The 22,997-nt window shown below is 40.7% G+C and overlaps 1 protein-coding gene across 1 annotated transcript in view; it reads left to right on the forward strand.

Annotated features, from left to right (window-relative positions):
- Window positions 1–22,997, forward strand: part of NPHP1 (nephrocystin 1) — an 85,652-nt gene that overhangs the window by 12,922 nt on the left and 49,733 nt on the right. Inside the window, exons 5-11 of the mRNA XM_036262455.1 lie at window positions 544–772; window positions 3,443–3,544; window positions 6,640–6,740; window positions 7,509–7,551; window positions 8,621–8,717; window positions 11,203–11,297; window positions 13,036–13,164. Coding sequence (XP_036118348.1) covers window positions 544–772; window positions 3,443–3,544; window positions 6,640–6,740; window positions 7,509–7,551; window positions 8,621–8,717; window positions 11,203–11,297; window positions 13,036–13,164 — 796 coding nt within the window. The remainder of the gene's footprint in view (window positions 1–543; window positions 773–3,442; window positions 3,545–6,639; window positions 6,741–7,508; window positions 7,552–8,620; window positions 8,718–11,202; window positions 11,298–13,035; window positions 13,165–22,997) is intronic.

Consider the following 22,997-nt stretch of genomic DNA (forward strand, 5'->3'; position numbering starts at 1 on the left):
TAGCCACTGTGTCTGACATGGACCGTCATCAAGCTTGCTGTGGGGCAGACACTGTTCCAGACACTCAGAGTGGGTAACTCATCTAATCCTCATGAAGCGGGTGTTATTATTATCTATCTCCACTTCATCAATGAGAAATGCAGAGCTTATGGTTTACTGCCTATAAATCATCGTTATCACTCAACGAGAAAGGGTAGAGCCAGAATGTAAACTGAAGCTGGTGCTCTCAGGACTGTGTGCAGTGCTCAAGCAGCGCTGCTCAGTGGGTACACCCAAGACGAGAGTGCACATCTCTTGGCCTCTAGTCCAGTGCAAGCTCTACCCTGTCACTTACCTTCCTCAGATTAACTCCTTCACCACTCATCCCTCGAGTCCCATATTCTTAGCTAGATGGTAGAAACCATTAGCCATGCTTTCCCTTATTTCCTTTACTTGCCAGGAAATACGGGCCAAGTTCTTCTACGCATAGAAGTTATACTCATGCTTGATCTGATCTTAAATATTATTTCAAGTGATCCTTGCCATAGAATTATTTTTCTTCAGAATTGAGGCACTCATTGAAAGAGAGGAAGATGATGATTTCGCTGAAGATGAAGAAGATGATGATGACAAAGAAGAAAGTGAAGAAAGTAGTGGGGAGGAAGAAGAAACAGAAGAGGAAGAGGAAGAGGAAGAGAAACAGGAAAATGAATCTCAGCAACAGGCCACAAGTGGAGAATACATTGCTGTTGGAGATTTTACTGCTCAGCAGGCTGGGGATCTTACCTTTAAGGCAGGTAGAAACAAGACTGGAACCTAACCTCTGGGTTAATTTGCATACCTAACAGAATAGGGAGGCTCTACCTGTACACCTGTGTTACAGTCTCCTGATACTAAGTTTTTGAACACTCAAACTGTTTAAATAAAATAAGTAATAGTAGTGATTTAATAAGCAATAGTTGTGAAATTGTTATCAAAGTTACATGGTAGTAAAAGGGTAAAAGAGTAATCCTCTTCTACTTTTTATTTATTTTCCTTTTAAGACTTTTTATATTTTTTAATTTTATTTTTCAATTACAGTTTACATTCAATATTATTCTGTATTAGTTTCAGATGTACAGCGTAGTGGTTAGACAATCATGTACTTTGCAAAGTGGTCACTGTTATTTCAGGTACCCACCTGGCACTGTACATAGTTACTACAGTATTAGTCACCATGTTCCCTGTGCTGTACTTTGCACCCCCATGACCATTTTGTAACTACCAATCTGTACTTCTTAATCCCTTCACCTTTTTCACCCAGTCCCCTATCCACCTCTCCTGGTAACCATCTCTCTGTGTCTGTGAGTCTGTTTCAATTTTGTATGTTTGTTTATTTTTCTTTAGATTCTACATATAACTGAAATGTTATGGTATTTGTCTTTATCTGACTGATTTATTTTACTTAGCACAGTACTCTATAGGTTTATCTATGCTGTTGCAAATGGTAAGCTTTTATTCTTTTTTATGGCCAAGTAATATTCTATTGTATGTATGTGATATAGCTTTTTTATCTACTCCTCTATTGATGGCCACTTGGTATGCTTCCATATCTTGGCTATTGTAAATAATGCTGCAATGAACATAAAAAGTGCATATGTTATTTTAAGTTAGTGTTTTGTGCTTCTCTGAATATATACCCAAAAATGGAATTGCTGGGTCATAAAGCAGTTTCATTTTTAATTTGTTGAGGATAGTCATACTGTTTTCCATATTGACTGCACCAGGCTGCATTCCGGCCAGCAGTGCATAAGGATTTCCTTTTCTCCACATCCTCACCAACACTTGTGTATACACACACACACACATACACACACACACACATATATATAGCTATTAGAAATGTCCAAGATTTTACTGCCTTTGTTTTCTTCTATTATTTTTATGGTTTCATGTCTAACATTTAAGTCTTTAATCTATTTTGAGTTTATTCTTGTGTATGGTATAAGAAGGTGGTGTAGTTTTAATTTTTTGCATATATCTGTCTAATATTCCATCCACCATTTATTGAATAGACTGTCTTTGCCCTATTTTTGTATGTTCTTGCTTCCTTTGTCATATATTAATTGGCCATGTAGTCATGGCTTTACTTTTGGGCTCTCTATTCTGTTCCATTGATCTATGTATCTGTTTTTATGTCAGTACCATGCTGTTTTAATTAATACAGCCTTGTAGGATAGTTTCTTTCTTTTTCTTTTTTTGTTGTTCCTTGTAGTATAGTTTGATATCAGGTAACTCTGACTATGTTTTTCCCCCCTCAAGATTGCTGTGGGTATTTGGGGTCTTTTGTGGCTCCAAATAAATTTTGGGATTATTTGTTCTACTTCTGTGAAAAACGTCATTGGTATTTTGATGGGGATTGCATTGAATCTACATATTGCTTTGGGTAGTATGGACATTTTAATGATGTTAATTTTTCCTATCCATGAGCACATATATGCTTTCATTTATTTTCATCCTCTTCAATTTCTTATACATTTTTGAGTGCAGGTCTTTTACCTCCTATGTTAAGTTTATTTCTAGTTTTTTTTTTTTTTTTTATGCAATTGTAACTAGGATTGTTTTCTTAGTTTCTCTTTCTGATAGTTCATTATTGGTGTATAAAAATACAGCTGATTTCTGAATAATGTATTTTGTACCCTGCTACTTTACGGAATTCATTGATCAGTTCTAGTAGTTTTTTTTAAAATTTTTTATCCTCACTTGAGGACATTTTTTTCCATTTTTTGTTCAGATAGAGTGGGAGGAAGAGAGAGGAAGAGAGAGAGAGAGAGAGAGAGAGAGAGAGAGACATCGACGTGAAAGGGACACATCGAGTGGCTGCCACCCGCATGACCAACCAGGGCTGGGGACAAAGTGCAACCGAGGTACGTGTCCTTAGTGGGAACCGAACCCAGGTCTCTGGACCGCAGGCTGATGCTCTAACCGCTGAGCCAAACCGGCCAGGGCTCTAGTAGTTTTTTTGATGGACTCTTAGGGTTCCCTGTATATGATATCATGTCACCTGCAAATAATGACAGTTTTCCTTCTTCCTTTCTAATTTGATACCTTTTATTTCTTCTTATCTGATAGCTGTGGCTAAGACTTTTTGTACTATGTTGAATAAGAGTGGTAAAAGTGGATATCCCTGTCTTGTTCCTGATCTTAAGGGAAATGCTTTTAGTTTTTCCTATTGAGTGTGTTAGCTGTGGGTTTGTCATAGATGATCTTTATTATGTTGAAGTATGTTCCCTCTATTCCCACTATGCTGAGAGTTTTTATCATAAATGGGTGCTGGAGTATGTAAAATGCTTTTTCCATATCTATTGATATGATCATATGATGTTTATACTTCATTATATTTTTAAAAATAGTTATAGTGTTGATAATTCCTATTTTAGGGGTAAAATTTAATTTAAAAATTTTTACTTTGTTTTGCTTTAAGAAAGGGGAAATTCTCCTTATAACTGAAAAAAACTCTGATGGTTGGTGGATGGCCAAGAATGCCAAGGGGAACAAAGGTCTCGTTCCCAGAACCTACCTGGAGGTTAGTGTCTGTTCTGTTTCCTCCTTCGACACTTTTTTATTTTTCATAAAAACTAAGCTGTATTCTTGGATACTGACCATTGAATGACTTGAGATATAGAATTTGCTTAAATTTTGAAGGGACAGGGCATGGGGAAAATGCTGTGTGTTAATAGTCCTGGGACCTGTGAGTGTTCTCATGCAGGTGAGCCCTAGAATGTTATCCCGCAGTGAAGATGCTTGTGAATTAGTGCTGATCATTAAAAGTTAACAGATGTGTATTATTTGTTGTAAATCAAAACTATAGTTTACTTTGTGTTAACTGCCACATATATATAATCCTGTACTAGGATATGAATATACCATACATTCATGTTGTAACCTGTTGTTTTTCATATTTCATGATATAGCATGGGCATTTTCTATGTCGATAAAGATAGGTAATCTGTCTGGATCAGGGCTGTTTAATAGAAACCTAAAGCAAACTACAAATGTAATTTAAAGTTTTCTAGTAACCACACTGAGATGTTTTTTATTTTCCTGACACCACTTCTAACACCAACTATGTGGCTTTTCTCTGACACCAAATATGTATTGTTTTCCACACCAATTGTCTGAAACCAACTAGGTGTCCAACAGTTCAGTTCCATCCTGACACTAACCCTGGAGTTAGCAGACTTCACCAGTTAAGGGCTCAGCCCACAAACTTCCCTACTTCAGATGCCAGTCGCAAGTCCCAGGGGCTGCCGGTGCTTGTGAGTGACTAGCTGTAAAGTCAGGAGTTCCCACAGCCCCCTCAGGTTTGATAATTTGCTAGAGGGACTCACAGAACTCAGGAAAACACCTTACATGTGTTTGTCAGGTTATGATGAAGGACCCGACTCAGGAAGAGTCACCTGGAAGAGGTGCACAGAGCAAAGTGCTGCAAGGTGGAGGGGGTGGGACCTGGATCTTCCATGGCCGCTCTGGGTGCCACCCCCTTCCCAGCACTTTGAAGTGGTCACCAGCCTGGAAGCTCCCTAGACCCTGTCCTTTAAGGGAGATTTCATTATATAGGCATGAGGTTAAATCCCTGGCCGCTGGTGATTGAATCCGATCTCCAGCTCCTTTCCCTTACCTGAGGGTAGGGCGAGCGTGCAACAAAAGTTCCAGTCCTCTCATCCCAGGGTTGGTTCCTCTAGCGAACAGCACCTCCTTCCATCACCTCATTAGCATAAACACAAGTGTGGTTATGAAGAATAAAAGACACTCTGTCAGTCAGGAAGTTGCAAGAGTTTTAGGAACTCTTTCCAAGAACTGGGAATAAAGACCAAATGTATGTGTTTCATTATACCACACGTTACAAACAGTAAGAAGAAACGTGACATGATTTTTAATAATATATTTTATATTATTGAACATATCAAAGTATTACCATTTCAACATATAATCAATCAGTAATAAAAAATTTTATTTTTCTGCCCGGCCGGTGTAGCTTAGTGGTTGAGCGTCGACCCATGTAGCAAGAGGTTGCCAGTTCGATTCCCAGTCAGGGCACATGTCCAGGTTGTGGGCCTGATCCCCAGTGGGGGGCATGCAGGAGGTGGCCAGTCAATGTTCTCTCTCATCAATGTTTCTATCTCCCTATCCCTCTCCTTTCCTCTCTCTCTAAAATCAATAAAGAAACTAATTTTCAAAAGAAGAGATGGAGATTCAGCGGTAGACAGCCTGCAACCTGTGTAAACATCAGTCTGTCCGGCATCTTTGTAGACTTCTCTCATTGTACCCCTTGGATAAAACCCCAGATGCTCAGTGCTGGTTCAGAGGGCTTACCCCTTCATATGTGGATTGAACTTGCTATTTTGCCTTTCAGAAAAGTTAGGCCGCTTTGTATCCCACCCCAGCATCGAGAAAACATGCCTCCCCACACATTTTTGGTCATGGTTATCACCAGTCTTTCTGCCAGTGTGGTTGGCAACAAAGGCTTGTGATTGTTTTTATTTGCATTCATTGTCCTGCTAATAGGGTTGCATGTCATTTCACATGCTTTATGACCATTTCTGTTTCTTCTTTGTAAGTTACCTTTTCAGTTCTCTTGACCATTTTTTCCTAAGGGATTTTAAAAACTCTTATTGGCATTTTAATATTAATATTAATATTAATATTTGTAATATTAAAAAAATTTTTTTTTTCTTTATTGATTTTAGAGAGAGAGGAAGGGAGAGGGAGAGGGGGAGAGAGAGAGAGACTCATCCATGGGAGAGAACATTGGTCGGCCACCTCCTGCATGCCCCCCACTGGGGATTTGGCCCAAAACCTGGGCATGTGCCCTGACTGGGAACCAGTGACCTCTTGGTGCATGGGTTGATGCTCAACCACTGAGCCACACTGGCTGGGCAGTAATATTTTAATAATAAAGATATTAATACTTAGAAATTTGTGACAGATGTTCTCTTTGTTGACTTTAACCATGTTTATTTTTTCTTTTAAATCCTCACCTGAGGATATTTTTCCTTTTATCTTCAGATAGAGTGGGAGGGAGAGAGGAAGAGAGAGAGAGAGAAAGAATGAGAGAGAGAGAAAGATGGATGCGAGAGAGAGACACATCGATTGGATGCCTCCCACATGACCCCGACCTGGCTGGGGACTGAACTGCAACCAAGGTACTTGCCCTTGACTGGAATCGAACCCATGACTCTTTGGTCCGCCGGCCGATGCTCTAACTACTGAGGCACAATGGCCAGGGCATAACCATGTTTTTTTTCTTTAATGTAGCGAAGTCTGTCAGTGTTTTCAGGTATGATTTCTGGTTTGGGCATCATAATTGAAAAAGACTTCCCCATCCCAGGATTATTTTCTTCTAATGCTTTTAGAGTTGTTTGGTTCTACCATTACTTCTTTTTTTATTTGAATAAATTCCACCTGGAATTTATTTTGATTAAACTTGCTTTCTACCTCTATCCTTGTAATTTTTTAAACAATGAAATGATTAACCATGTGTTGAAATCTTACTCCCACTCATTTTTTTATGCCCATCCATGTAAATTCCCATCTACACTCGAGTCTCTCTGAAAGTTTTTTTATTGGCTTATTTTTGTATTAGGTAAAAAAGCACCTTATATTTCAATTATTTTCTAGCCCTGTCATAAAGAAGAAGGCCAAGAGTCAAGTGAGGAAGGCAGTGAAGGAGACGCGGAGGTGGGTGAGGAGGCAACAGAGGGAGCGCAAGTTAAACAAAGGTACGGAGGCCTGAGATGATATCAAAGTAACATGAATGAGAAGGTTAGGAAACTGTTTTTTACCATTGTAAATAATTTAAGAATTTTTTTGCAAGAGACAACTTGCACTTTGTGAACAATGCTTTTCATATTAGTATTTGCTTAAAGATCATTGCTACTGTAATTTTGTGATTATTCTTTCTTGGTTTCATCTGCATACTGTTGGTTTTCAGAACTTATTGATAGTCCTGGCTGGGTAGCTCAGTTGGTTAGAGCATCATCTAGATATGCCAAAGTTGTGGGTTCGATCCCTGGTCAGGGCACATACAAGAAGCAACCAATGAGTGCATAAATAAGTGGAACAACAAATCGATGTTTCTCTCTCTTTCTCGGTACTCTCTCTAAAAAACAAAGAAACAAATAAACAAAAAACACCACTCTCTTGCAGTTTTGGAAGGGAAAAAATGACCTTACTGACAGTTATGTGCTTTGTTCATTTAAAAAAATGTTTTTTCCTATATTGATTTTTAGAGAGAGAGGAAGGGAAAGGGAGAAAGAGATAGAAACATCGATTGGCTATCTCCTGCATGTCCCCCACTGGGATTTGGCCCACAACCTGGGCATGTCCCCTGACCGGGAATCGAACTGGCGACCTCTTGGTGCATGGGTTGATGTTCAACCACAGCCACACTGGCTGAGCTGTGCTTTGTTCTTTGATTAGTGAAGTTCCCTAACTGACTGAGTAGGTGTAACCTGGTTGTGCACTTACCTTGCTGTTTTGTCTCCCAGAACTGATTCTCACTGGAGTGCTGTCCAAAAAGCTCTCTCAGAGGTTGGTATCTTCTGTCTTCTTGATGACGTCTCACTTTGTTACCTAATAGTTATGCTGGAGTTCAGACTCAAAACTGCATGGAGACTTTGAAAGATAGTGTTGGATCTTAAACAGGGTGTAGGGCATGGACTGACAGAGCATAAAACATGCACGTCCGGTTTAGTGAGCCTGTGTTCCAAGGAGTGTTTCCCGTCAGCCCTTTTCTGTAAGGAGAGTCAATTTGAGAGCTTGGTAATAACTCTCACTAATTCTGTCTGCATTGTCTATCACTTGGGTTTATAAAGACTGCTATTAAATTGCAGTTAATATAAAAAATTCCAGAAAGGTCAAAAAAGTAAGAAATCATTCTAATCCCATCATTTAAAAATTGCATGAAATAGCCCTGGCAGGTTTGGCTCAGCGGTTAGAGTGTCAGCCTGTGGTCCAGAGAGTCCCGGGTTCGGTTCCCGCTAAGGGCATGTACCTCAGTTGCAGTTTGTCCCCGGCCCTGGTTGGGTTGTGCGGGAGGCAGCCACTTGATGTGTCCCTTTCACATCAATGTTTCTCTCTCTCCCTCCCACTCTATCTGAACAAAAAATGGAAAACTGTCCTTGGGTGAGGATAAAAAAAAAATTACATGAAATAAACATTCACTCTCTCCCCATAAGTAACCACCATTAGCAGTAACAGTTCTTGCTGACCTTTTACTCTGCTTCTCACTTACATGGACATGCTTGTGAGTGTGTGAGTGTGTGTGTGTGTACACGTGTATACAAAAAAACTATTGCATATTCAGTGCATACCGGTTTATGATATTAACTTATCTGTTACATGGCAGTGCACTGTGGGGCGGGACAGGAAGAGGGACATTTTGATAAGGGATGTGCAGGAGCACGGAGCTTGCCCACTGGGCGTGCCTCGTGGCTTAGGATTCAATCATGGCCTCCTCAGGAATTCGGGGTTAAATGGCTGTGTTCATACACTAACGTCTATACATTTGTGTTTTCCTTTTTTGGGTTGCAGTTGCTATAATGATAAAGACAATATTGTAGAAGTGAGGGAAATTAATAGCCAATCAATTTGCTTTTAGCATCTTCAGCAGATGAACACTGTTGATGTGTTGACCACGATGGGAGCTGTTCCTGCTGGGTTCAGGCCTTCCACGCTCTTCCAGCTGCTGGAGGAAGGTAACAGGTGTCTGCCATCCACCACAGACCTTCAGTTAAGCTTTATGTCTAATTTCCTTGTTTTAGCCAAAACAAGTTGTTTAAAAAGATGGTGAACCTCACATCTCATTGGTGCTCATCTTTTCCTCATCTTCCCCGTGACAGTGGGGAAAGGGCCCCTGACCCTGTCACAGGCCAGCCTGTCTACCTGTACTCTGAGCTCCAGCCTCTTTCCTTTATTCCAGAAACATGGGCTTAATTGTCAGCCCTTCCCTGTATCTTCAGCGCCCCCCCCCTTCCCTCATCAGGAGTGCTGGCACACCTGGTACCTCTAAGAACCGCCCTTTCCAGCCCTGTCCCTTTCTGGGTGAAGCTCCCTTTCTCTGCTTTTCTTCACAGCAAGATTATTCCAAAGAGTTCTCTCCATTTGCCTTTTCTGTTTTCTCACTCGTTCTTGGATTTCCCTGTACTTGACAACGCTTATCTGTAAGCACATTTTTTTTTTTTTTAATCCTCACCTGAGGACATTTTTCTACCCTTTGTTCAGGTAGAGTGGGATGGGGAGAGAGGAAGAGAGAGAGAAACATCGATGCGAAAGGGACACATCGAGTGGCTGCCACCCGCACGACCAACCAGGGCCGGGGACAAACTGCAACCGAGGTACATGCCCTTAGCGGGAACCGAACCCGGGTCTCTCGGGACCGCAGGCCGACGCTCTAACCGCTGAGCCAAACCGGCCAGGGCTGTAAGCACATTTTATTTATTTTTTGTTTTGTTTTTGTTTTCATCCTCACCCAAGGACATTTTTCCATTTTTTGTACAGATAGAGTGGGAGGGAGAGAGAGGAAGAGACAGAGAGAGAGAAACATCGATGTGAAAGGGACACATCGAGTGGCTGCCACCGCATGACCAACCAGGGCCGGGGACAAACTGCAACCAAGGTACGTGCCCTTAGCGGGAACCGAACCCAGGTCTCTCCGGACCGCAGGCCGATGCTCTAACCGCTGAGCCAAACCGGCCAGGGCTGTAAGCACATTTTAAAGGGTCGTGATGTTGGGAGAGGCTGCCTTGACTCCTGGAGTTGTGGAGTTATCTGTGGGAGTGCTGCTTGGAGGTTCCTCTCCACGGAGGCTTCTCTCGGCCCCCGAGAGTGCCCTGCTCCTTCCCTTCCTTTGGTCTCGGTAAATTCCACTTCCCACAGCAGCCTTCCAGGAGCCTTGTGGGTTCCCTCACCTCTCATCCACCTGAGCACCCTTTGTGGGTCTAAGTCAGCTTACAATGATTTATTCTCTTGCCTACTTCCTTTTTCAATGGTTTTCTCTACTCAACTGTGAATGAATGAGGGCAGGGCCACCTTTCTCTGCTCTCATTTAGATTTCTAGGTCCTAGCACAGTATCTAGCAGAGTAGGAACTCAAAGATGATTTCTCGAATGAATGTGTGATTGTATAGTAAGTATTCTTCATGACTAAAGTTTGAGAGAACAGTATAAAAATGGTTTTGTGTTAAAAAGTAAAATTGATGGTTATATATTTTTCTATATTTCCAAAAAATATTTATAGATTTCTTGAATCTTATAAAAATATTTGAATGGATCATCTTCATCACGGGCCACGTTATTGGCCTAAGAGACTTTCAAGGTCTTTTTTTTTTTTAATGTTTATTCACTAATATTTTATTTTATTTTTTTATTAATTAATTAATTTATTTTTGTTACAGATGTTTCTCCTTTTCCCCCCACTGATTCCCCCCTCCCCCCCTCCCCGCCCTGTCCCCAGTGTTGTTGTCCATGTCCATTGTTCATGCACACATGCATATAAGTACTGTGGTTTATCTCTCCCCCACCACCTCCTCTTCTGGGGATTGTCAGTCTGTACCCCACCTCCACGTCTCTGGGACTACCCCACTCCTCAGACTGTTATGTTCATTATATTCCACAAATAAGTGAGATCATATGAAACTTGTCTTTCTCTGTTTGGCTTGTTTCACTTAGGATAATACTTTCCAGGTCCCTCCATGTCGTCTCAAAGGATAAGAGATTTTTCTTTCTTACAGCTGCATAGTACTCCATTGTGTATATGTACCACAGCTTTTTTATCCATTCATCTACTGATGGACACTTGGGCTGCTTCCAGATCTTAGCTATTGTAAATAGTGCTGCTATGAACATGGGGGTACATATATTCCTTGTGATTGGTGTTTTAGGCTTCTTAGGGTATATTCCTAGAAGTGGGATCACTGGGTCAAATGGCAGTTCAATTTTTAATTTTTTGAAGTAACATCAGGTCTTTCTTAAAGCTGCTTGGAGATCAGCTCTTGTGTTTCTCTGTGTTTCCTCTTGTTTTAGTCTGTAAATCCCTGTTGGTGCCTCTGTCTTAGGAGGCCCATTCCCAGGAAGCAGCATGGCCTTTAGGATGTCTGTCTGTTTTAAGCATAACATCATGGATTTTTGGTTTTGACTTTTATTCCTTTCTTTGTAAGAAAATAAAGGAAAATTATTTTTGCAGGGACTCCATTTCGAGCAAGTTCCTTCCTACAGCCAGAGCTCACGCCATCTCAGCTGGCCTTCAGGGATCTCCTGTGGGACGCTAAGACAGGCACTGTAAGTGTAGTTACCAAGGTACAGCTTTTCCAGATGGTGTCATGGTTGCAAGTATACAAATAGCATGTGAATTGATGAATGCATTATGGGAAACAAAGAAATGGTTTCTATATTGTGATTTTGAAATACTAAGTGAGTGTTTCATAGCTAAGACAGTACTTGGGTTTGTGACTTCAATTTGTTTCTCTTCTCCACTGTTCTCTTCTTCCCTTGTTACTAAGGAAACTGTATCTATCTCAATCCTTCTTTGCCTCAATTTGCTCATCTGTGAAAAGGGAATAATAATAATACTTCTCACATAAGGTTATTGCCAGAAACGTGTGTGAAGGGCAGAGAACAGTGTCTGGCTCATGAAGACAACTCAGGAAATGTTAGCCAGTATCACCATTATTATTATTGTTTTTATTAGTGGTAGTAATAATATTATGTTAAGTAGGAGTGAGTACTTTTCGATTTTACTTTTTTTTTTTTTAGATTCCTTAGAGTAAAGGATTCCTGTATCCCCCAGTATTTGATGTAGGAAACACGGTTTCTTTTTAATTTTTTTTTTTTTTTTTGCATTTATCTTCAGATAGAGCGGGAGGGATAAAGAGGGGGGAAGAGAGAGAGAAACATCAGTGTGAGAGAGACATCAACTGGCTGCCACCCACACGACTCCAGCCAGGGCCGGGGACAAACTGCAACCGAGGTACGTGCCCTTAGTGGGAACCAAACCCGGGACTTTGGTCTGCGGGCCGACACTCTAACTGCTGAGCCAAACTGGCCAGGGCAGGAAACACTGTTTCATTCTCCTCTCCAGCGTGTTAGCAGATTGCACCGCATTGGAGCATTCACCTTCCACCTGTCCTGCTCCTTCTCCCACAGCCTCTTGGGGAGAAGGACCCCACTGTGGCCAGGTTTGTGTTGAGAGGTGGTGCAGAATGGTTGTGCTGTTTTTCCTCTGCACCTGAGCATTGTGTGAAACCTTCTTTGTATTAGTTACATTTTCTTGGAAGTCAACAAAGATGTTGTATTTGGCCTGTTTAGTGTACTAGTACTGGAATCAATGGTGTTTAATTTTATGAACTTATACTCAGCTCTCATTTCTTAAATTGAAAAGGTGACAGGCTGTTAGATGTTATCTTATTTTATCAATGACATAAGGTATTTAAAGGGGAGGACCCATAACCATAAGTAGAATGTAAGAATGGAAGATGTTTTTAAATTAGAAACCAGATGCCAATTTGTTTATGGACATTCTGAACTGTGTCTGTGAAGGAGAACCGAACAGCCATGGTCAGTACATTCTCTGCCAGAACATCGGTATAAGCAGCCGAGGGACAGGGTAGCTGAGTGCTTGGAATTGAAGCGAGGAGGAGCTGGCTGGGGACTGTGAGTGCTTGGGCGTCCCCTCCCTCACCCACACTTGGAGGAATGACGGTGGGGATGAGCCTGGAGCACAGCATCCACGGGCAGCTCGCACATTGTACCAGATAGTACTGCTCTTCTCGTCGCCATTTTTATAATTTACACCAAAATGCAGATATTTCCAGTATAAATCTTCCTAAAATTGTTACCTAAAATTTTGACTTAACTTAATCACACTATTGACAGTTTTCTTGTGAGTGTATATTTGTGTGTAACATTTTTTCTTTTATTCATTCTTTTTCTATGTACATTTTATTATGTATTTATAAAGATGCTTTGAAAATGAATAGTCACAAAAATAAACCTTGTTTGTAACTAATTTTTCTCTCAGATTAGGTCAAGGGCAAGCCGTGTTTCATTGAGTCTGACCCTCTGGAGCTGTAAAATGATCCCTGTGCCGGGAGCGAGCATCCAGGTTCTCAGCAGACACGTGCGCCTCTGTCTGTGCGACGGCGACAAGGTGAGCTTGCGGCGGAGACACCGGCTCACGTCAGGATGAGAACCTTTTGTCAATGCACTTGTCAGACATGTTCCTGCGGGGGTCTGTCTGTCTCTGTGTCCCTCAGTCTCTCTATGTATATGTATATGTATATGTATATGTGTATGTGTATGTGTATGTGTATGTGTATGTGTATGTGTGTGTGTGTGTGTGTGTATGTGTATGTGTATGTACATATGAAGTAAGACGTGGGGAGTGCAAACCTGTGGGTTCTGATGGCAGACTTCACTCTGGCTCTTGCCGTAGCTGCTGTGTGCTGTTGGCTCACACATCCAGTTAACTCTCTGAGCCCTAGGTTTTTCCCATGGACGCACTGATGCCTGCTTCTGTGCTGCATCACTTGGGGCTCCAGGGCAGAGTTGCCTGCTGGCAGATGCACCCCCGTGCCACCCGCACCCCAGTCAGGATGTGGGACTCCCGTGTGCCTTCTCCATGTGACTCTTCCTGCATCCCTGGGAGAATGATGTCGTCCAGTGCCAGACAAAGGCTTTGAATGACTCCTAAAAATTGTTTTGTGTATGAGACAATATCTTAACCAGTGCTTAGGAAGAAATGTGTAGCTTTAATTGCATATACTACTAGACAAGAAGAAAGATTTAAAATCAGTGATGTAAACCACCAACTCGAGGCTAGAAAAGGAAGAGTGAGTAAAACCAGAAGAAAGCCGAATGGAGGAAATAATAAAGGTAAGAGTAGAAATTAATGGAATAGAAAATAGATGAACAAAAGAGAAAATTAGAAAAGGCAAAAGTTTATTCTTTGAAAAGACTAATAAAATTGAGAGATGCCTACCTAGTAAGATTGATCAAGAAAATTTAAAAAGGGAGAGAGAAAGAAAGAAAACAAATGATCAATATCTGATGTGAAAACGGAACCTTATCACAGAATCCACAGGCATTAAAAGGACAATAAGGAGATTTTATAAACATCTTTATGCCAACAAATTTGACAATGTATATAAATAAATTTTCTGAAAACCATAATTTACTGAAGCTGACATAAGAAAAAACAGAAAATTTAAATAACCTTTGTTAGAGAGATTGAAACTGTAACGAAAAATCTTCCAACAAAAAAACCCTAGGCCCAGATGGCTTCATTGGTGAATTCCTCCAAATTTAAGGAAGAAATAATGCCAGTAGTAGACAAATTCTTCCAAAGATGAAAAGGAAACACTTCCCACTCATTTTATAGGGCTAGGAAAAACATAATGCCAAAATATGAAAAGACATTATAAGAAAAAAAATTATAAGAGCAGTATCCCTCATCAATATTTTTTCTTCTATTAATTTATTTTTGTTACAGATGTTTCTCCTTTTTTCCCCATTGACACCCTCCTCCCCAACCCCCACCCTGTCCCCAGCTTTGTTGTCTATGTCTATCGATTATGTGTACATGCATATCAGTTCTGTGTTTTATCACCCCACCCCCTCCTCTGAGGATTATCAGTCTGTACCCCACTTCCACGTCTCTGGGTCTACCATGTTCCTCAGACTGTTATGTTCATTATATTCCACAAATAAGCGAGATCATGTGATATTTGTCTTTCTCTGCTTGGCTTGTTTCGCTTATGATAATATTCTCCAGGTCCTTCTGTGTTGTCTCAAAGGGTAAGAGGTCTTTCTCTCTTACAGCTGCATAGTACTCCATTGTGTACATGTACCACAGCTTTTTTACCCATTCGTCTACTGATGGATACTTGGACTGTTTCCACATCTTAGCTATTATAAATAGTGCTGCTATGAGCATATGGGGTACATATATTCTTTCTGATTGGTGTTCCTGGCTCCTTAGGATATATTCCTAGAAGTGGGACCACTGGATCAAATGGCAATTCAATTTTTAATTTTTTGAGGTAACAGCATAGTGTTTTCCATAGTGGATGCACCAGTCTGCATTGCCACCAGCAGTGTACTAGAGTCCCCTTTTCTCCACACCCTCACCAACACTTGTTTGATGATTTGTTGATGGAGGCCATTCTGACAGGTGTGAGGTGATACCTCATTGTTGTTTTAATTTGCATCTCTCTGATGATTAGTGATGTTGAGCATTTCTTCATAGGTCTCTTGGCCTTTGTATGTCTTGTTTGGAGAAATGTCTATTCATCTGCTCATTTTTTAATTGGGTTCTTTGCCTTCCTTTTGTTGAGTTGTATGAGTACTCTATATATTTTAGAAATTAACCCCTTATCTGATGTATCATTGGCAATGATGCTCTCCCATAGAGTGGGTTGCCTTTCCATTTTGATGATTGTATCTTTTGCTGTGTAGAAGCTTTTTAGTTTAATGTAGTCAGTCCCATGTGTTCATTTTCTCCTTTGTTTCTGTTGCCTTAGGTGATGTATCAGTGAAAATTCTGCTGCATATGATGTCTGAAATTTTGTTGCCTACAGTTTCTTCTAGGATTTTTATGGTTTCATGAGTCACATTTAAGTCTTTTATCCATTTTGAGTTTATTCTTGTATACGGTGTAAGTTGATGGTCTAGTTTCATTTTTTTGCATGTAGCTGTTCAATTTTCCCAACACCATTTATTAAAGAGGCTGTCTTTACTCCACTGTATGCTCTTGCCACCTTTGTCAAATCTTAATTGAGCATATTGCCTTGGGTCCATTTCTGGGTTCTCTGTTCTGTTCCACTGGTTTATATGCCTGTTCTTGTGCCAGTACCAGGCTGTTTTGATTACAGTGGTTTTGTAGTATAACCTGAAATCTGGTAATGTGATCCCTCCTACTTCGTTCTTCTTTTTCAAGATTGCTGGGGCTATTCGAGGTCTTTTTTTGTTCCATATGAACTTTTGAAGTATTTATTCTAGTTCTGTGAAATATGTCGTTGGTATTTTGATGGGGATTGCATTGAATCTATAGATAGCTTTGGGTAGTATGGACATTTTAACGATGTTAATTCTTCCAATCCATGAACAAGGTATGTGCTTCCACTTTTTTATATCTTCCTCTGTTTCTTTTTTCAATGACCTGTAGTTTTCTGCGAATAGGTCCTTTATTTCCTTGGTTAAGTTTATTCCTAGGTATCTTAATTTTTTTGCCGCAATGGTAAATGGGATTGTTTTCTCAGTTTCTCTTTCTGTGAGTTCATCATTGGTGTATAAGAATGCCATCAATTTCTTGACATTAATTTTGTATCCTGCTACTTTGCCAAATTCATTTATTAAGTCCAGTAGAATTTTGATGGAGTCTTTAGGGTTTTCTATGTATAAGATCACGTCATCTGCGAATAATGACAGTTTCACTTCCTCCTTTCCAATTTGGATCCCTTTTTTTTTCTTCATGTCTGATTGCTGTGGCTAAGACTTCCAGTACTATGTTAAATAAGAGTGGCGAAAGTGGGCATCCTGTCTTGTTTCTATTCTTAAGGGAAATGCTTTAAGTTTTTGCCCATTGAGTATGATGTTGGCTGTAGGTCTTTCATATATGACCTTAATTATGTAGAGATATGATCCCTCTATTCCCACATTGCTGAGCGTTTTTATCAGAAATGTGTGCTGGATTTTGTCGAATGCTTTTTCAGCGTCTATTAATATGATCATGTGGTTTTTATCTTTCCTTTTGTTTATGCAGTATATCACATTTATTGATTTGCAAATATTGTACCAGCCTTGAATGCCTGGGATGAATCCCACTTGGTCATGGTGAATAATTTTTTTTGATGCATTGCTGGATACAATTTCCAAGTATTTTGTTAAGAATTTTGGCGTCTATGTTCATCAGGGATATTGGCCTGTAGTTTTCTTTCTTTGTATTGTCTTTTTCTCGTTTTGGAATTAGAATTATGCTGGCCTCATAAAATGAGTTTGGAAGTCTCCCTTCTTCATGAATTTTTTGGAAGAGTTTGAGGAGAATGGGTGTTAGTTCTTCTTTGAATGTTTGGTAAAACTCTTCTGTGAAGCCGTCTGGTCCTGGGGTTTTGTTTGCTGGTAGAGTCTTGATTACCTCTTCAATTTTCTTGGTTGTTATTGGTCTGTTTAAGTTTTCTATCTTTTTCTGCTTCAGTTTTGGGAAACTACGTGTTTCTAGAAATTTGTCCATTTTGCTTAGATTGTCGAATTTGTTGCCGTATAATTGTTCATAGTATTTGTTAACAATCCTTTGTATTTCTGTGGTGTCAGTTGTTACTTCTTCATTTCTGATTTTGTGTATTTGGGTTCTCTCTCTTTGTTTCTTGGTGACTCTAGCTATAGTTCCATCAATCTTGTTTATCTTTTCAAGAAACCTGCTCTTTGTTTCATTGATCCTTTGAATTATTTTTTTTGGTCTCTATGTCTTTTATTTTTGCTCTGATCTTTACTATTTCCTTCCTTTTACTTGTTCTGGGGTTTGCTTTCTAGTTCTTTAAGTTACTTAAAGAGGTTGGATAGTGTATTAGAAATTTTTCTTGTTTCTTGAGTTATGCCTGTAGTGCTATGAACTTCCTTCCTAGAGCTACTTTTGCCGCATCCCATAGATTTTGTGTTGTTGTGTGTTCATTTCCATAGGTTTCCAGGAAGTTTTTAATTTCTTCTATGATCTTCTTGGTAACCCATTCATTGTCTAATAACATGCTATTTAGCCTCCTTGTGTTTAAATGTCTTTGCAGGTTCTTGTTGCAGTTGATTTCTAGTTGCATGCCATTGTGATCTGAGAAGGTGCTTGACATGATTTCAATCTTCTTGAACTTGTAGATACTTAGTTTGTGTCCTAACATGTGGTCTATCTTTGAGAATGTCCCATGTGCACTTGAGAAGAATATGAATTCTGTAGTTTTGGGGTGTAATTCTCTGTAGGTATATATTAAATCCATTTGGTCTAGTGCTTCATTTAGAGTCTCTGTTTCCTTGCTAATTTTTTGTCTAGAGGATCTATCCAGTGATGTCAGTGGGGTGTTGAAGTCCCCTGCTATGATTGTATTGCTGTTGATTTCTCCTTTCAAGTCCTCCAGAAGATTTTCAATATATTTTGGTGCTCCTATATTTGGTGCATATATGTTTATCAAGGTTATATCTTCCTGTTGGATAGATCCTTTCAATATTAAGTTGTGGCCTTCTTTATCTCTAGTTATGGCCTACATTTTGAAATCTATTTGATCAGATATGAGTATTGGTACCCCGGTTTTTTTCCTTTCCATTTGCTTGGAAGATTTTTTTTCCATCCTTTTACTTTTAACCTATGTGAGTCTTTTGTTTTGAGGTGGGTTTCTTGTAAACAACATATATGTGAGTCATGCTTTCTTATCCAATCAGCTACTCTTTCTTTTTATCAGAGCATTCAGTCCATTTACATTTAAGGTGATTATTGATATGTACTAATTTATTGCCATTTTTGTTTAGTGTGGTTATATTTTTCTTCCTATTTCTTCTACTAATTACAGCAGTCCCTTTAACATTTCTTGCAGTGCTGGTTTGGTGCTAATATATTTCATTAGCCCTTTTTTGTCTGGGAAGATTTGTATTTGACCTTCCATTTTGAATGATAGCCTTGCTGGATAGAGTAATCTTGGATTCAGATCCTTGGTTTTCATGACCTTGATCACTTCGTGCCATTCCCTTCTGGCCTGTAGTGTTTCTGTTGAGAAGTCAGCTGATAGCCTTATGGGGGTTCCTTTGTAGGTAACCTGTTGCTTATCTCTTGCTGCCTTTAGGATTCTCTCTTTGTTTGTAATATTTGGCATTTTAATTACTATGTTTCTTGGTGTGAGCCTGTTTGGGTTCTTCTTACTTGGGGCTCTCTGTGCTTCTTGAACTTGAATGCCATCTTTCTTCACCAAATTAGGGCATTTTTTTTTTGAAAAATATTCTCTAACCCTTGCTCATTTTCTTCTTCTTTGGGGACTCCTATGATGCGAATATTTTTACGTTTCTAGTTGTCCCCTGTTTTCTTAAGCTGTCTTCCTGTTTTTTAATTGTTTTTTTCCATTTGGTTTTCTGATTGGGTGATTTTTTTCTACCCTGTCTTCTAATTCACTGATCTGGTCTTCAGCTTCCTCTACTCTGCTGTTTAGTTCTTTCAGTGTGTTCTTTATTTCTGCTATGTCATTCTTCATTTCCAATTGGTTGGTTTATAATGCTTCTATATATTTACTCATGGTGTTGAGGTCCTTACTCATGCTCTTGAGCTTCCTCAAAATCATGGGTGTGGACTCTACCTCTAATAACTTGCTTAATTGCATTTCATTTATCTCATTATCAGTAGAGGTCTCTTGTTCTTTCATTTGGCTTTTGTTTCTGTTTTTCACCATTTTGGCTATCTCAGTGGGTTTTGGAGTCTGCCAAATTTTCCCTGTGAGTGTTGGTGTTCTGCTGTTTGTGGCTCCCTCTACGGGGTTTGGATGAGCGTGGGAGGACCCACGTTAAACACCACTGTCAAGTCTTTTTTTCCTGGGTGGATGTCCAGGAACGATTCAGTTATCCTCTAGCTTTTTGCCTGGAGGCTATTAGTCTTGGTTACTTGAAGAGTCTTGGGTTCTCAGTTGAATAAAAACTCCCTCAGATGTTCAGTGTAAGAGGATTTCTTGAGAGTGGGGCAGATGCTGGTTGTTAATGAGCCTCAATTGGCATTTCTTTGGCCCACTGGGTGGGGTTGAATCTCTGAGTGAGGGGCTGCTGCTTCTCTCTTGAGCTCCAGGAAGGAGCAAGATGGCCAGTGTCCTGTGTGGCCACCGCTCAGCAAAAACTTTGAGCATCCTCCAAATTTTGTGTGTCCCCACATAGTTCCAGTCCAGTCCGCCCTCCCTCTGCTGGAGCTTAAAGTGGGTGGCTGTAGCCAATTTAGTGCTCTGTCCCAGCCCTCTCCACTGTGTAGCCAGCTTGGGATTTTAACCCTGAGGGCGCTGCTCACAGCTAAGGCCACTGCTGTCCGTATGCTCCCGGCCCCCCTCTCGTGCCTCTGCAGACCTACCAGGCTCAATTCAATGTTCCTGGTCATATGGTCCTCTCAAGCTGCTTTTCTGTTGCTTTTCCCCCAAAGATTTGTCTCTATTTTAGTTGTAATTCCAGTTTGGTTCTGGGAGATGGGCTGTGTAGCTCCATTCACTCTGCCACCATTTTGGAATCTCCCTCATCAACATTCAAACTAAAATCCTAAATAAAATGTTAGCGAATTGAATATCATGACTAATTGGGGCACATTGAATTTGAATTTTAAGAATGCAAATGTACACACCTGTGTAACCCACATTTAATATTTGAATTCAGGTCATTGTAATTTTCCATATTAATCAAACTAAAGAAGAAAATTTGTGTGGTTATCTTAAGATGTAGAAAAGTATTTGACCAATTTCAAAATCCATTTATGATTAAAAAAAAAATCTCAACACGCATCCTCAAATTGGTACAGGGCAACGAGATAAGCTAAAGCTGGCATCATACGTAAAGGCGGATACTGAACACCTGTCCCCGGAAATCAGGAACAAGTAAAGGATGTTCAAGAAATAAAAAGATAGCTCAGTTTTCTAAATGGGCAAAAGCAAGAGGCATATGAAGAGATAGTCAACAGAGAAATGCAAGTTAAAACCACAGTGAGAGAGATACAACCACAGGCTACGTACAAGAAACCTACCTTAAATGGAATAATTAAGGCAGGTTAAAAGTAGAAGGGTGGAAAAAGATGTACCACTCAAAACATATTGATATCAGACCAGGTGGACTTGAGAGCAGGGACAGGTTCTGGGGATAGAGAGGTGCACTGCATGAAAGGGACTGTTTCCCGGGAAGGTGCACCAATCCCACACTGTGCTCACCCAACCTCAGAGCTTCAAAATGCACGAAGTGAACACTGATAGAACTGAAAGAGGAAGTGGGCAAAGCCACAGTTATAGTTGGAAACTCGACCACTTCTTCTCTCTCAGTAATCTGTACAGCAGACAGACAGAAAACTAGTAAGAATGCGAAAGAACCAAGTAACGCCATCAACAAACTGGATCTAATTGACATTTGCATAATACTTCATCCCCAAATAGGAAAATACAGCTTCTCTTAAGTGCACATGGAACATTCAGCAAGGTAGATGCCTCTGAACAAATTAAAAGGATTTAAATCATATAATGTGTGGTTTTGGTCTCATGGAATTGAATTAGAAATCAGTAACAGAAAGATAGCTGGAAAATCCTTATATATTAGAAAATGAAACAACAGATATCTAAATAAACAGGTAAAAGGAAATTTCAAGGGAAATTAGAACTTGTTTTGAGGTGAATAAAACGTGAAAATGCAGCATGTAATGTGTGGGACGTTGGCTGCACGGTGTGTGGAGGGAAGGTGACAGCACTGCATGTTTATGAGAGCGGTCCCGTCGGTGGTCCGACTTCCCTGAGGATGCGATGCTGGAGTTGGGATCTGAGGGACGAATAGGCCCAACAAGTGCAGAGAAAGAAAATAGGCACCCGGACGACAGAGCAGTGCAGGCGGAGGCTGCTGGGAAGGACTTGGGAAGTGGGAGCCCAGGGTGGCTGAGTGGAGAGGCGAGGGCATGTGCGGAGTGGGATGAGGGGAGACGTCAGGAAGGAGAGTCTGGGACACAGTGGATCGTGGTGTAGCAGTTTTGTCTTTATGCCTAAACCAGGAGAATTACTAGAAGAAGTGACACGATTTTGATATGTTTGGGAAGATGTCTGACTCCTCCCTGGGGATGGAGTAAAGAGGGTCAGAAGGGATGCAAGTAGACCGTTTGGGGCTGTTCACAGCGCTGAACGGGCAGCAAGTGTCGCCTTCAGGAAAACCAACCTGGAGCCAGCCTGCCTCGGCTTGGCCGGCTCCACGGGCTGCGAGTGTGGGTCGCTGACCAAGGACTTGGCCTCACTCTCACTTTCCTCATCCGGTTCACACCCGTCAGGCTCAGCGGGAGGGCTAGTTAACGAGTTAGCAAAATTACATAGAACATCGTGGGTGTGTGAGAGACGATGGTGATGACTTAGGTCAGGGAGGTGGAGGCAGAGAGGAGAGAGGTAAAACCAGCCCCACCTGGTGGTGGATTGGATGTGGCCGCTGAGGGAGAGCGGGTCTGTCTCCATGGTGCTGACCTTCAGTGAGGTCGGACTCTGAAAGCAGATCAGTCTGGAGGAGTTGGTGGGTTCTGCTTTGCTTCCGAGTAGACTTCTGACTCGTGGCAGGAGCAAAGTGCCCTCCTTTCCTCTGGCCTGAGTGTAGGTGAGGAGACTTGTGTTCCAGAGACCCTCTCTCACGTCCACACTCTGCCAGTACCTGCCACTGCCACAAATGAGCAGTAGGTGGCGCCAGTGACCGAGAAAAGATGAACTGCCTTCTTTCCCTTGGATCTGATCTGATACTTTTCACTATACCTCTCCCTGTTCTCATATATGAGAACATAAAACACAGATTGGAATTTTATTCTGAATAATAAGTTATTTTACATAAAAATAATAGAATTTATGAAACTAATTTACGTCAACTTTCCAAACTGAGAAGTTAGAGAATGAATACTGATGCTATTGACTCGAGTGCTTCTTTAATAAATCTTAAGCCTTGTTACAAATAAAAAGCATTTTTGTAAAACTGATTAACGAGACCCTGCTTGCTTCTAATAATGGCTGAGTAAGCTCCTCTCAGAACAACTCACCAGTGGGGAAAATTGTAACTTCTGGGCCATACTTGAAAAGCAGCTATCTGAAGGCACTGAGAAGCATCTGAAAGCAGGCAGTTACTGGAGAGGAGTCTGGACTCGGCAGTCTGCTGGGGATTTTCTGCCTTTATTTCCTCTCTTTTTTCTTCCTGTTTCTCTTTCTGACCTTGGTGTGTGTTACTTGGACATACTCTCACAGTCTCTTCTGAAGCACCTGCAGTGCTGTTGAG

Source organism: Molossus molossus, unplaced genomic scaffold (assembly GCF_014108415.1).
Source record: "Molossus molossus isolate mMolMol1 unplaced genomic scaffold, mMolMol1.p scaffold_m16_p_15, whole genome shotgun sequence".
NCBI lineage: Eukaryota > Metazoa > Chordata > Mammalia > Chiroptera > Molossidae > Molossus > Molossus molossus.